This window comes from Pongo abelii, chromosome 10 (genome assembly GCF_028885655.2).
Source record: "Pongo abelii isolate AG06213 chromosome 10, NHGRI_mPonAbe1-v2.0_pri, whole genome shotgun sequence".
NCBI lineage: Eukaryota > Metazoa > Chordata > Mammalia > Primates > Hominidae > Pongo > Pongo abelii.
Genome location: NC_071995.2, coordinates 26,455,181 through 26,469,398, shown reverse-complemented (window position 1 = coordinate 26,469,398; position 14,218 = coordinate 26,455,181). Strand labels below are relative to the sequence as shown.

The following is a 14,218-nucleotide window of genomic DNA, read 5'->3' as shown; positions in this document are numbered from 1 at the left end:
AGCTTGTTAGAAGTATCCTTTATTTCTAAAAGGTGCTGTGGATATTAGGTAAAGGTGTGTTTGCTTAAACTTAAAACCATATTTAGAAGTAGATGCAAAACAAATCTGCCTTTATGACAAAAAAATAGGATAACATTATTTATTTCCTTTTATCAAAGAAGGTAATTGATACACAACAGGTGACTTGGTTTTAGGCCCAAAAGTAGCAGCAGCAACATTAATAATGGAAATAATTGAATAGTTATGTATGTAATGCCAGTCACCAGCAGGCTATTTCAAGGTCAGAAGTAATGACTCCATACATATTATGTCTATAACTACATTTAAATCATTACCAGGAACTGTTTGTTTTGTAGTGAACCTTGAGTATGTGCTGTTAACATACCAAACTGGGTGAAAAAATAAGGGATTCCTTTCAAAAGTTGAGAAGTGTGTAAGAAATTATTTTGCTTATTAAATGTTCAGTAAATGGCATTCTCTTGTCAGTAAAATGGAGAAATAAGCTAAAAATAATTGGCTAAGTCCTATTAAGTTAAGTTACAGGAGTAAGTATATTGTATTTTCATTCAAAATTGGGTGCTCATTAATTTATAATCGGTAGTATAGCTAAATTGCTATGTTTATATCAAAATCGAGCATAAAGTTGCTGATAATTTCTCCATATGAACAGAAGTTGAAACCTATTTATTTAGTTCAGTAGGGCAGCTCAGGGATTTTTTACACAACATGTGTTTCTTCCCATTTTAAGTTAGAATTATTTTACAACAGCTGGTATACATAAACAGCTGGCACTGATTGTCAGCTAAATTAAAGTAGTAATGATCAATTAGTTTTGTTGGTATCTGAATAATAGCGTTGTTTCATAGCTCTGTATTTCCTAAGGAAGTACAAGGCTTCTAGCTCTTTCATTACAAATTCGCCCTGTGCAATAAGTTCTTTGATCTTCTCTGGATTCTTCACATCTTTGTTTTTAAGGAAAATGTTCTTCAAACGCTTTTTAAAATAGTCTGCTCCTTTTGGATAGTCTCGTCCAAGATACAGCAGCTTCAAAAAGAAAGATTATATATTTCTAAACAATCCATGTCATAATAACATTTCTATAAAATTGGCAACGTAATTACTTACATTTTTATAAAGTTTTAGTACTTCTCCTCTTAAAGAATTGGCCATTTTCATTTATCATGTAAATTATCCACTTTTATGCATAACATACCTAAAGAAAGGAAAATGTTTTTGCAGTTAGTTGCATTGTAGTCTTAAAAAAATAAAGGTTATACACATTGAGAAAACGGTAAGCTTTTTTACATTCAATAAATATTTCTTGGTAACTTTTTCGTTCCACGTACTGGGATATAGTTATAAACACTTCCGATAAAATTACCTGCTGTCACTTAATTGACATTTTCCTATGGGAGACATAATAAGCAAAGACAATTGTGATTGTGAGAAGTCATATGAAGGAAATAAGATGAGAGAGAAAGTGGATTGTCATCACAGATAGGTACGTGTACCTCCTTTTACTACAGTGGAATGAGTTAAACTAGATTTAAATCCCAGTTGCATAATGTACAGATTAATTAACCTTGCTGAGCCTGAGTCTTCCTTATCAACAAACGAGATTATCTTTACCCTGCTCTCAAGGCAAGGCCAGATCCACTTGAAGGACATTGAGCAGAAGCCTGATCAAATATTGATGGGTGCTTATCCAAAGGGAGGCTAAAAACTAGCAGAAACTGGGTGAGTTAAGCAGGTTGGAATAGTAGATGGGCAGTAAGACTGGTGGTGAAGAGGCCAAATCAACAACCTGTAAGAGGGTGTCCCTGAGGAACAGGCGAAATCATGCATCTTTATGTGTAATGTGTTAACTTTACTTTGTGGAGGAGGCTCCAAACTTAAAGGCATCATGACAGTCTAAACCTAGAAAATAATTCCCACTACCTGTTAGAGTTGAATAGTAAGCTCTTAACATTGCATCCTATCAGGTGGATGCAACTGAAATTTGTTCCATTGTGATTGATAATTTTGATTACCCAATTAACATTGTATTTGCTAAGATTGTCCATTGTAAAATTATTTCTCCAAGGAACCTAGTCCTTTGAATGGAGAATAGCATTTAGAAACTATAATCTGGATGGAATGTTTTAGAAACCAAGGTCTGGGTGCTAAAAATGCTAATCACAATGGGACTGTCACTGTTCCCAGGTCCTCTAAGTGACAAAGCTGCAAGTGTATATACATACAGATTTAGGTGTTGTGTGTGTGTATGACTTTTATATTAATCTCCATATAATCTGCTACCTAACATTCAATTCCAATACTACAGGGTTTATTTTCATTTCCCCTCTTTACATAGGTTTAATACTCCTGCTGAACAATGAGAAGTCTGGTTCCCACTTGTCCTTAATAAATTTACTTTTTATAATCATCACCCCTTCTCTCATTATGTAATCAAATTCCTCTTGCTGTCACCATTCAGCACACACTCTCTACTCTGAGCTCTGCCACCTAATGCCAGAGTGCCACTGCCACCATCCCACATGCATGGTCTTCTCTTCCCCCTTTCCCCCAACCTACCCTTCTTGGGCTCAAGCAACTTACACTGCACCACTTCCTCCCTCCTGGATAAGGCTCACCTTTTGTTCCCATTCCAAAAACCTGTGCCACCATTTCCTTCACCCTAACAGGATGCCCTCCTCATCCCCTGCTAGGCTGCTGCTGTGCACAAGTCCCTACCCCCAGAGGCCCTCCTCACTGCATTTGGGCTCCAGTATCCCCTGTTGGGCTACTACCTTGCCAGCCTTTCTCTCGCCCCCACCTTCCCCAGATGCCTGCCTTGCTCAGCCCCATGTAATGACTTTTGGACTGAATTACTCTGAAGGGCAAGCAGGGAGCAACTTTTTTTTTTTTTGAGACGGATTCTTGCTCTGTCCCCAAGCTGGAGTGCAGTGGTGCCATCCCAGCTCACTGCAACCTCCACCTCCCTGGTTCAAGCAATTCCCCAGCCTCAGCCTCCCAAGTAAGCTGGGACAACATGTGCGCGCCACCACGCCTGGCTAATTTTTTTTTTTTTTTTTTTTGTATTTCGGTAGAGACGGGGTTTCACCATGTTGGCCGGGATGGTCTTGATCTCCTCACCTCGTGATCTACCCACCTTGGCCTCCCAAAGTGCTGGGATTTCAGGCGTGAGCCACCGTGCCCGGCCGCAACTTATATTTTTAAAATAGCCTTTTAGATCAGTTTTAAGGGTTATTTTATAGTTAACTAGCAGAAAATGTGGATTAAAATTACAGTACCATACTCAATTAAAAATAATGTGCTACATAATTTAAGTTCTCCTGTTACTTCTGTTTTAGTTCAACCCCGAAGTACAATAGTGTAGATTCTCATTGTGACCTCACCTGCCCCTTTAGGCATTTTGCAAAATTTACACCTTTTACAATTTGAAAGGCAGGGCGCCAGTGCCTTCACATATTTCATTTAATCTGAAATTTTTATACGTATTAGACATAGAAACTGCATAAAATATGAATGTACAAATTAAAGTAAAATATACATCTGGGTACCCATCATTCAAGTTATGAAACAAAATAAAAGTCTTAGAAGCCCCCATGTGCCCCTCTCCAATTGCTTCTCCTTCCCCATCTCTACCAAGATAGCCTCTAATGACTTCCTGCTTATTGTCTTTAGTTTTCCCAGCACTCATGAACATTGCCCTAAATATTTAATATTGGCAATTTGAGCAGCAAGCACGAATCTAGCAAGGAAAAGGGCAACAATGCTGCTGTTAATTAAAGCCCAACAGTCCTAGTCTGGCTTTACCTTCTCCAGGCTTTATGGATCCCTTCTAAAGAAGTTAATTTGCAACATCATGAGTGAATACTGGGCTCCTCACAACTGAAGCATGTGGAAAGATCAAAGTGTAGAATTGATACCTGATTTCTGGCCAATACATAGCAAAAGCGGGGAGGAGGAAGACTATTTTCTGCTTTAAGCTCACCAACGCCCAACATCAACAGGAATAGGTTGAAAAAGAAGGGTAAAAATGAGTGTCCTCAGTTGGTCCAGTCAGCACAGCACAGAAGAGAGCAGGAATTTCATTGCCACATGGTCAAGACAAGGCAAATACCAGTAAGAATCTGAGCCAGGCTTGCCTGGGCATAATGTCCTCAGGTTAAAAAGATGATACAATGGCAGCAGGGATCTTGGTGGTAACAGACATCAACGTGAGTCATGCTGCTTGACTCTGGACTGACTGCTCTCTACATCAAGAAGCACAACTGTCGTGCTGGAATCCTACTTGACCATGCTCCCAGAAATTCCTTTTGCCTATCCTCTATGTTGATTATCCCATTTTCTACATTACAAAGTGTTCCATTTCCTGGTTTTATTTTTGTTTCTGCGGAGCACATCCTAACTTCTTGAAAAGGGTACATGGAAGGTAAATGAGACCCTGGATGTCTAAAAATGGCTGGCTCCCTCTATTTGTTTGATAGCTTGTCTGAGTATAGAATTGAAAGCTGGAAATAATTTTCTTTTCAACATTTTGAAGTAGTTGCTCATCTGTTTGCTTTTACCATTGCTATTAAGTTCAAAGCAGTCCTGGTAAGTGATCCTCTGTATGTGTTGTATTTTTTCTCTCTCTCCCCAGAAACTTACAGAATCTTCTCCATGAAGATTTTGAAATGTTAGTGATGTGTTGACAATGGATTTACTTTTATCCATTGTGCTGGACACTCAGTTGGCCCTTGCAATCTGGACACTTGTTTCCTTCAATTTGGGAAAAAAATTTAAATCATTTCATTCATGATTTCCTCCCTCCCCCATTCTTTTTTCTCCCTTCCCGGAACTTTTATTATTTGGATGTTTGAACTTCTAAACACGTTCTCTTCCTTTTTTCTCTACTATTTTCCATTTGTCTTTTTTTTTTAAGCATGGAGTTTCGCTCTTATCACCCAGGCTGGAAAGCAATGGCATGATCTCAACTCACTGCAACCTCCGCCTCCTGGGTTCAAGCGATTCTCCTGCCTTAGCCTCCCAAGTAGATGGGATTACAGGCGCCTGCCACTAAGCATGGCTAATTTATGTATTTTTAGTAGAGATGGATTTTCACCATGTTGGCCAGGCTGGTCTCGAACTCCTGACCTGAGGTGATCCACCCTCCTTGGCTTCCCAAAGTGCTGGGATTACAGGTGTGAGCCTCTGCACCCGGTCTTTTATTCAGTTGTATGGGGGATTTTCTCATTTTCATCTTCCAAGTGTTCTATTGAGTTGTTCATTTCTGCTCTTCCTGGACAGTTAATTTTGACCACTCAGATTGCTCTCAGCATAGCTGGAGACTACTATAGAGATGTTAAAAATACTCAAAAATTATAATAGAGTAGCCTGGGAATGGGAGTAGGGGCTGGAGACCAAGAAGGAATCAAAGATGCATGAGGCAATCTTTGTGGATAATGGGTATATTTATTGTCTTGACTGTGCTGATGGCTTCATTGTGTGTGTGTATGTTGTGTGTGTATGTATGTATACATACGTGTATATATGTATATATACAAATCTATATAGTTAGTATAGATACTATATAGTATATAGTATCTAGTTTTCCCACCACTTAGCCCTGTTCTTAGACTTTTGCTGGCATTTCTATTACTTGCAAAAATATATTAAAATATATATTGACAAACAGAGGTAGCCAGCCATTTTTAGTATATAGTATACTATGGTATATATATCTACCATATACTACATAGTATGTACTACATAGTACATATATATTTATGTACTCTATATATACTATATACTACATAGTACAGCATGTACTGTATGTACTATATGTACTACGTAGTACACATAGTACATGCTGTACTATGTAGTATACAGTAGATATATGTAGTATATAGTACATAGTAATTCCTTTTATTTTGTTTCTATGGAAACAAAAATATGTATACTATATATTATACTATATGTAGTATATACACTATATAGCACATATATATCTATAAATATGCATATATAGATGTGTATGTATATGAACCAAATTTATCGAATTATACTTTATAAGTGTAATTCAGTGTCAATTCTACTTCAGTAAAACTTAAAAAAATAATAGAAATGCCAGCCAAAGTCTAAGAACAGAGCTAAGGGATGCTGAAATAACACATGGAAGCAGAAATCCATCTAAACCACAAGGCTGCCAATTCGTGGGTAGGATAGGTGACTACCTGTTCTCAGTCGATGGCTACACAGAACTTGGGGTATGCCTCTCTGGGGAAGGAACCCTGGGAATATACACTTGAATCAATGAAAAAATCTGAAAGGCACTTGCCGCCAGCATAGCAGTGAAGCCATGACCTTTTCTTGCTGAAGGTCATACATTTACTGCTTTTCTGGCTCCTCTTTCCTCGGGGGGAAAAAAAAATCACACAGGAACCAACATTATTTCTACATTAATACTTGTTAAATTGTACTTACTACTAGTTAATGAGCTAATTCACATAACAAGCATACTACGTAGGCATTTTTTCTTTCCAAGTTCACTGATTCTTGCTTGCTTGAAATTTTCTGTTGTTTTACTTCAAATTGCTTTTCTGCTTGCTTTTGTCTCTTATCACTTCTGAGCTGTTTTACTTCAAATTGCTTTTCTGCTTGCTTTTGTCTCTATCACTTCTGAGCTTTCTTCCAAAGTCTGGTCATTCTTTTCTGTCTACTCTTATCACTGAAAAGACAAAAAAGCTTTTTAGATCTGTATATGTGGGTAAAGCATATAGACTCTGGGCTTCACTTAGGGTGCTCTGGGTGGGCCTTTACTGGGGAACCTCTGATGTCAGTATCTTGGATTGCTCCTCCTGGGCTGGTCAGTTCCTCAGAGTTGAGTCTTCCAGTCTTCTAAGGATTTGCCTACTAAACATTAAAAAGTGAAAGAGGAATGCAGGCCCTGCATCCAGCATTACGTATACCTAAATTCACTTAACTTTGTTTCCAGTGTGCTTCTCTAGAATGCCCGAGGATGCCCCAGTCCAGGGACTAGTAGTACTTTGTCCAGAAATAAACCTCTAGTCTTCTATGGGAGTAAGGGGGTAGAGTTACTTAGAGGTGTTTCTCAAATAGCTTTCATGTAGTCCACTTCCAATTTCAGGGCCCCTGTTTCAGTGCCTTTTGAGAATTTTGCAGAGTGAATTGGGTTTTCCTGGTGTGCTAAGTCACGTTCATTCACCTGTTTTCCAGCTTCTGAGTTTTATTGCTGTTATCTCCTGTGCCCATTTTTCCAATTTATTTTTATATCATTTTACTGTAGATTTAGTAGTTTTGGAAGGGAGTAAAATTAGATAAGGGTATTTAACCCACTATATTAACTACTTCATTTTTTAAACTTCCTTTTTTTTCTTTTGGCAGAGAGCCATTAGCAGTGTGAAATAATCTTACTAAGAATGATTCTTAGGCTGGGCATGGTGGCTTGTACCTGTAGTCTCAGCACTTTGGGAGGCCAGGGCTGGAGGATGGCTTGAGCTCAGGAGTTTTGAGACCAGCCTGGGCAACATAATGAGACCTTGTCTCTACTAAAAGTAAAAAAATATTAGCCAGGCATGGTGGCATGTGCCTGTAGTCTCAGCTATTTGAGAGGCTGAGGTGGGAGGATCGCTTGAGCCCAGGAGGTTGAGGCTGTAGTGAGCCGTGATTGTTCCACCACTCCAACCTGGGCAAAATTCATTTTGAGACCCTGTCTCAAAACAAAAAACACTTCTTGGGAACCATGTTCTTTAAACATAATTTAAAATTAAATCTACATAGATGTAATTCAAATTGCAAACTATAACCTGTTTAATGCTTAACAGCACAACTTCATTTAATTCACAATTTGTAACTTGTGAAAGCTTTTAGGGACCTGGCTTAAATTGTCCTTTTTAGTTGTTGGTCTTTTTACAAATTATGTATCATAAAACACTTGCCTAGCAAAAATGTAACTAGTGTGGCTATGGTAAATTTGTTCTTCTTTGATATGTTAACTTATATGAATTAATGCAGTTTATCTTTTTTTTTTTTTTTTGAGAGGGAGTCTTGCTCTGTTGACCCGGCTGGAGTGTAGTGGTGCGATCTTGGCTCACCGCAACCGCCTTCTTTCTCCCGGGTTCAAGCGATTCCCGTCTCAGCCTCCAGAGCAGCTGGGATTACAGGTGCCAGCCACCACGCCTGGCTAATTTTTTGTATTATTTTAGTAGAGACGGGGTTTCACCGTGTTATCCAGGATGGTCTCGATCTCCAGACCTCGTGATCTGCCCACCTTGGCCTCTCAAAGTGCTGGGATTACAGACGTGAGCCACCACACCAGGCAATGCAGTTTATCTTTATGCAGTTGACCTCGAAGCATTTAGGTTTACTTTAGCCACTAAGAGAAATAGGTCTCCTTGGGTTCACAATGTAGTGAATAAACAATTTTGAGTTCAGCAGGGCCCTGAGGCTGCTCCTGAACTCTGCATGAAGTCATGGAGGTTACTGTTTTAAGTAGAGTCAGGAGTTAAGGACTAAGAGAAGCCCCCTATTATTCTGAAAACTTGGATGTGTGCGCTGGATGAGACAGCGGTTGCAGTCCCCCATTGATAGTTTTTCCCCCGTCATTCTAGGCTAAGGAGTTAAGACTTAACTAGTTCCAGTTCTAGGCTAATGGACAATTGTCATTTTACTGGGGGGTTATGTGGTGCCCAAAGTTGTTAATCATTCTTCCCCATGGGGTAGATACAGTGAGAGCTTCAGTAAAGCCTTTCCTCTAAAAGCCCACTATTTTAAGGTAACTTGGGATTACTGCACTATCTCCTTACCCCGATGAATCCTAATTTGAGTTGACTGAGGTGTTTTATCATTAAACATTAGTTTTACTGAAACTAATTTAAAAGGAAGCCTTAACTTTCATATAAAACAGCTATGGTAAACTGAATAAGAACTCTGTACGAAGTCGCTATTAAAACGTTTTTATCTTGCTACCAGGATATGGATGTAAAATGCTAATAACTATTACACAACCTATAATAGTTACAGGTTACGATAGGGATAATAACAATTTAACCCACAAAGACTAGCTTAGTCGTACTACTTATCTATGAATAATGCATGTAGTCAATAACACTGGAAGGGATCGAGCATTATAAACTTATAATTCAGAGATGAGAAATGGTGCCAGTAATTTAAAAGTATTTCAGGTCTCATAATGCTAAAACAGGGTGTAGGTATGCCCTACAATTATAGAGAATTCAGTCGGGCTTGAGGAGAACAGCCTCACTTAATTGTAGTTTTCCTGTCGGTGTAAGGTGCCAGCGTTTCTTCATGTGGGAGGAGACTGAAATTCTAAAGGTTGTGTGGTTAGTACAATTAGTCTGTGACCTCGGGAAACTAATGAGTCTTTGGGGCCTCAGCGATCTTCATGTTAAGGAATATTTTACCCAGGAATTGCTTCATTTTCAATTCTTGTTTAGGGCGCTCTTAGGAAAAAGGACGCGTACGCTGCACAGAAAGTAAACAACACAGAGAAGAATCCGAAGGTCATTAATCTTAAAATAACCAACCCTCTGGAGCCAACTTACTTCTCTCTTTAAATTGCCGAATGAGCCCCATCCCCCTGCTGGCTTAAACCGCAGTGGCCCAGGCCTCCCACCGGGTGTCCGCTGCATGAACCAGTCGCATGCCGGTTTCCTTCTCGAAACCCTCACAGAAAGACCCAACACACCCTAGGAAATAAACCGTCAACGTCAGGAGACGCTCAGAACCCTCTTCCCACACCCGGTGGTCCTCGCCCAGAGCATATTTCGCCTCCAGACCCCAGGATCCGGGAAACGGAACAAAACTCCCCGGCGGCAGCACTTACGCACTTTCCGGCACGCCGGAGCCGCAAAAGCCTCGACCGCTTCGACTCTTCTGTCCGTCTGCTGCGAAGCGGGGTGGGGTTGGGGGAGGTGGGCAACCTGTCAGTAAAGGGGGCGGGGCGCCGGCCGGAAGAGCTTCCGGGCGGCTGCGCTTTTTTCCTGGAGCGCAAGTGGGCGAGGCCTGTCGTCCGGACAACCCGGGAGCGTTTGTGCGCACAATTTCTGCTCCGACTCTGTGGACTACTGCGGTGGAGCGTGACTCCTAATGGTGAGCAAGGCAAATGAGGCAGGCAGGTAGAAGGGCGACCACTGATTCTGCTTCACCAGTGTTAAATAATGTAATCAAGAGCCGGTCATATTTTACAGCGAAACGGGTCGGTTTGGGAAATAACTCATACCTCGGGGTGGGTCGGCCCTCTTCTCAGCAATGGCTTTCCTTACCTGGATCGGGCGGACAGGTAGGAGTCCCAAACCAGTTTCTGCAAACGGGAGATGGTCAAAGCTGTCACACGGTATCCTGATCTCGAATGTTGCTAAGCTTGAAAATTGGTCCCAACCTAGTAACTTTCAGTAGTGATAGACGTTCCCACTAAATTTTGTTATTGCAACTTGGCGGAAATGTTTTAGTACCTCTCCAGCAGTTAATTAAAAGCTAATGCAATTTACTCTGCTTTGAAAAAATATTTTATGTCGTCTTTTATGGGAATATGAATTGTTTTGTGATTCAAGGTACTCATCCTGCATTAGTTAAATATGATAAAGCTTCTCGTTTTGTTTTTCTGCACTCCTCAACTGCCATGTTTTCAGCAAGGAGACAGGCCAACATGTAGCTATGAGAGTATCTCTGTCTGATTTTCTTAAACGTGGTTTCCATCAAGATATTTTCTATAATTAAAACGAGAGGAAGTGGAGAATGTAATTACTTATTTAATTCATTAATTAAGGGAAAATGTGGAGTGCATTCTTTGTACTTGGCACTGGGCTAGAAGCCAAGAATACCAAGAAGAACATGACGACAACTCTGCTTATAGGATACAGATTAAACAAATTAATTACAATACAGCTTTACAACTGTAACAATTGAAGTATCTAAAATGGGGTAACACAAGTTGGAAATGATGAAATTTCAGTGAGGGGAAACAAGGGAAAGAGAGTAGTGCTTTTCAACCCGTTTTAAAGTATAAGTACGAGTTTTCCACAAATGGTGGGAAGAAATAGGGAGTGGAGGCCTGGCGCGGTGGCTCACCCCTGTAGTCCCAGCACTTTGGGAGGCCGAGGCGGGCAGATCACGATGTCAGGAGTTCGAGACCAGCCTAGCTAACATGGTGAAACCCCGTCTCTACTAAAAATACAAAAATTAGCCGGGCGTGGTGGCGCGCGCCTGTAATTCCAGCTACTCAGGAGGCTGAAGCAGGAGAATGGCTTGAACCTGGGAGGCGGAGGTTGCAGTGAGCCGAGATTGTGCCACTGCACTCCAGCCTGGGTGACAGAGCGAGACTCCGTCTCAAAAAAAAAAAAAAAGAAAAAAAGAAATAGGGAGTGGAGAGCATTCCTGGTGGAATGCAAATGGACCTTAAGTCAATTTACAATTGCTAATAAATTGGGAGAACAGTAACCACTTACTTGTTACCTTCGAATTTGTTACCTGAGTTTCTTCTTCTTCTTAGATCCTTCTCCCAGTGTTTCTCAAAGTGTGGCCCATGGAACATTTATTTCTAATGCACCCGGAGTACTTGTTAAAAATGCAGATTCCAGGAACCCACTCAACTCCAAATCTACTGTATTAGTTTCCTAAGTCTGCCAAGTAAGGAATTGCCATAAACTGAGTGCTTAAAGAAAAGAAATTTATTGTCTGGTAGTTCTGGAGACTAGAAGTCCAAGATCAAAGTATCAGCAGGTCTGTGATACCTCTGAGGGCCTTAGGGAGAGATCTGTTCAGACCTTTCCTGGCTTCTAGTAGTTTCTTGGTTTGTGGCAACAAAACTTCATTCTTCACATGGCATTCTCCATCTGAGTATATATATCCAAGTTTCCTTTTTTAAAAATTATTATTATATAAGGACACAAATCATATTGGATTAGGGGCCCACCCTATTCAGTATGGCTTCATCTTAATTTAACTAATAAAATCAGCAATAACCCTATCTCCAATTAGATCAAATTCTGAAGTACTGGGGATCAGAATTTCAACATATGAATTTTTTTCTTTTTTTTTTTTTTTGAGACTGTCTCGCTTTGTCACCTAGGCTGGAGTGCAGTGTCACCATCATGGCCTACCGAAGCCTCAGCCTCCCTGGTTCAAGCAATCTTCCCAACTCAGCCTCCTGAATAGCTGAGAGTACAAGGCACGTGCCACCACACCCAGCTAATTTTTAAATTTTTTTAGAGACAGGGTCTTGCTTTGTTGCCCAGGCTGCCCTCAAACTCCTGGGCTCAAGTGATTCTCCCACTATGACCTCCAAAATACTGGGATTACAGGAGTAAGCCAGTGCACCCAGCCAACATATGATTTTTTTTTTTTTTTTTTTTTTTGAGGCAGAGTTTCGCTCTGTTGTCCAGGCTGAAGTGCAATGGCGAAATCTCGGCTTACTGCAACCTCTGCCTCCCGGGTTCAAGTGATTCTCCTTCAAGCGATTCTCCTGCCTCAGCCTCCCGAGTAGCTGGGATTACAGGTGCATGCCACCACGCCCAGCTAATTTTTGTATTTTTAGTAGAAACGAGGTTTCACCATGTTGGCCAGGCTGGTCTTGACCTCAGGTGATCCCCCTGCCTCGGCCTCCCAAAGTCCTGGGATTAACAGCCGTGAGCTACCGCACCCGGACAACATATAATTTTTTGAGCGATACAATTAAGCCCATAACATCTACTGAACCACAATGTAGGAACAGAAGTGAGTATACACACGTTTAGTCCATAAATATGCATTTCTAACAAGCTTCCCGTATGATTCTTATGCCCTCTGAACTTTGAGAACTACTTCACTACATAGTGGCTATTATGACATATAGGAGAAATGAGGATATGTACTTACCCCAAACCTGATTTATATTAAAAGCACAAGTGAGAAGTGACAATTTGCCCCTCTTTAAAATATGGCTAATTGAGAACTGGAGCAATGCTATTTACATATTCAGCTGTTTAGTACTTATTTCACGATGGAAGTATGTTAACTATTAATTGATAGAAGCTATGATAAAAATAGAATCTATTTGTAAAAATTATATGGCAGCAAAGTCTCTACTTTTCTATCTCCAGTGCCTCAGATTGCCTTGTGTGTAAATCATTAATTAATATCTGCTGAGTGAATTAGTGTAATATATGCACTCTTCAAGAAGATGGAATCTACTGATGTGTGTTAAACTTCAGTTTTATACAGTATAATCTTATGGGTTGAACTAATATTTCCCATGTATAACTCTTCAAATATGTAAAGTGTCTTATGTTCACATGATCTCCTACAAATTCCTTACCAGAAATCTGATAAACACATGAGCCTAATCAGGAAAGTATAAGTGATATTATTGTAAATGTGAATCTTTTTTGAAATCCTGTGCTTTCCAAAATAATTTCCAGAAAAGAATAGGTCTGCCTTAAAACACATTGCTGAATAGAATCTTCATTTTTTCATAGCTTTGCCTGTTTTCTTTCTTTCTTTATTTTATTTATTTTATTTTATTTTTTGAGTCTTGCTCTGTCACCCAGGCTGGAGTGCAATGGTGCGATGTTGGCTCACTGCAGCCTCCACCTCCCGGGTTCAAGCGACTCTCCTGCCTCAGCCTCCCGAGTAGCTGGGACTACAGGCACATGCCACCATGCCCGGCCAATTTTCTGTATTTTTAGTAGAGACGGGGTTTCACCATGTTAGCCAGGATGGCCTCCATCTCCTGACCCCATGATCTACCTTCCTCAGCCTCCCAAAGTGCTGGGATTACAGGTGTGAGCCACCACACCCAGCCGCCTGTTTTATTTATTTATTCATTTTTTGGAAATGGGGTCTCGCTTTGCTGCCCAGGCTGAGTGTCATGGCTTGCTGCAGCCTTGACCTCCTGGGCTCAAGTGATCTTCCCACCTCAGCCTCCCAAGTAGCTGGGACCACACGCATGTGCTTGGCTAATTTTTAAAATTTTTTGTAGAGACGAGGTCTTCCTGTGTTGCCCGGGCTGACCTTGAACTCTTGGGTTCAGGTGATCCTCCTGCCTTGGCCTCCCCGAGTGCTATTACAGGAGTGAGCCACCGTGTGAGGCTGCTTTGCGTGCTTTAAGTAACTGATTCCCTTTCTATAAAAATCATCAATCTAACTTTACGGAAAGGTTATTTCTTTATGAGATCATTCCCACACTTGCAAATTTGACATTAGTGCCAATAAT

The 14,218-nt window shown here is 40.6% G+C and overlaps 2 protein-coding genes across 14 annotated transcripts in view; one reads left to right on the top strand and one right to left on the bottom strand.

The window, feature by feature from the left end:
- Positions 1-9,991, bottom strand: part of ETFRF1 (electron transfer flavoprotein regulatory factor 1) — a 47,042-nt gene extending 37,051 nt beyond the window's left edge. Inside the window, exons 1-5 of one of the 9 annotated variants that reach the window (XM_063712070.1) lie at positions 9,858-9,967; positions 9,432-9,492; positions 6,472-6,715; positions 1,126-1,213; positions 126-1,044 (exon numbers count right to left, since the gene is read on the bottom strand). In XM_063712070.1, coding sequence (XP_063568140.1) covers positions 823-1,044; positions 1,126-1,176 — 273 coding nt within the window. In that variant the 5' untranslated portion in view covers positions 1,177-1,213; positions 6,472-6,715; positions 9,432-9,492; positions 9,858-9,967 and the 3' untranslated portion in view covers positions 126-822. Of the gene's footprint in view, positions 1-125; positions 1,045-1,125; positions 1,214-3,151; positions 3,479-6,471; positions 6,716-9,431; positions 9,493-9,572; positions 9,717-9,853 lie in introns of those variants that run through there. The other 8 variants (XR_008511863.2, XM_054526967.2, XM_054526968.2 and 5 more) reach the window with 8 other exon arrangements.
- The window catches only part of DNAI7 (dynein axonemal intermediate chain 7), a 93,974-nt gene continuing 89,707 nt past the window's right edge, over positions 9,952-14,218 (top strand). Inside the window, exon 1 of one of the 5 annotated variants that reach the window (XM_054526304.2) lies at positions 9,952-10,145. In XM_054526304.2, coding sequence (XP_054382279.1) covers positions 10,117-10,145 — 29 coding nt within the window. In that variant the 5' untranslated portion in view covers positions 9,952-10,116. Of the gene's footprint in view, positions 10,310-14,218 lie in introns of all 5 variants that reach the window. The other 4 variants (XM_024256076.3, XM_054526303.2, XM_024256077.3 and 1 more) reach the window with 4 other exon arrangements.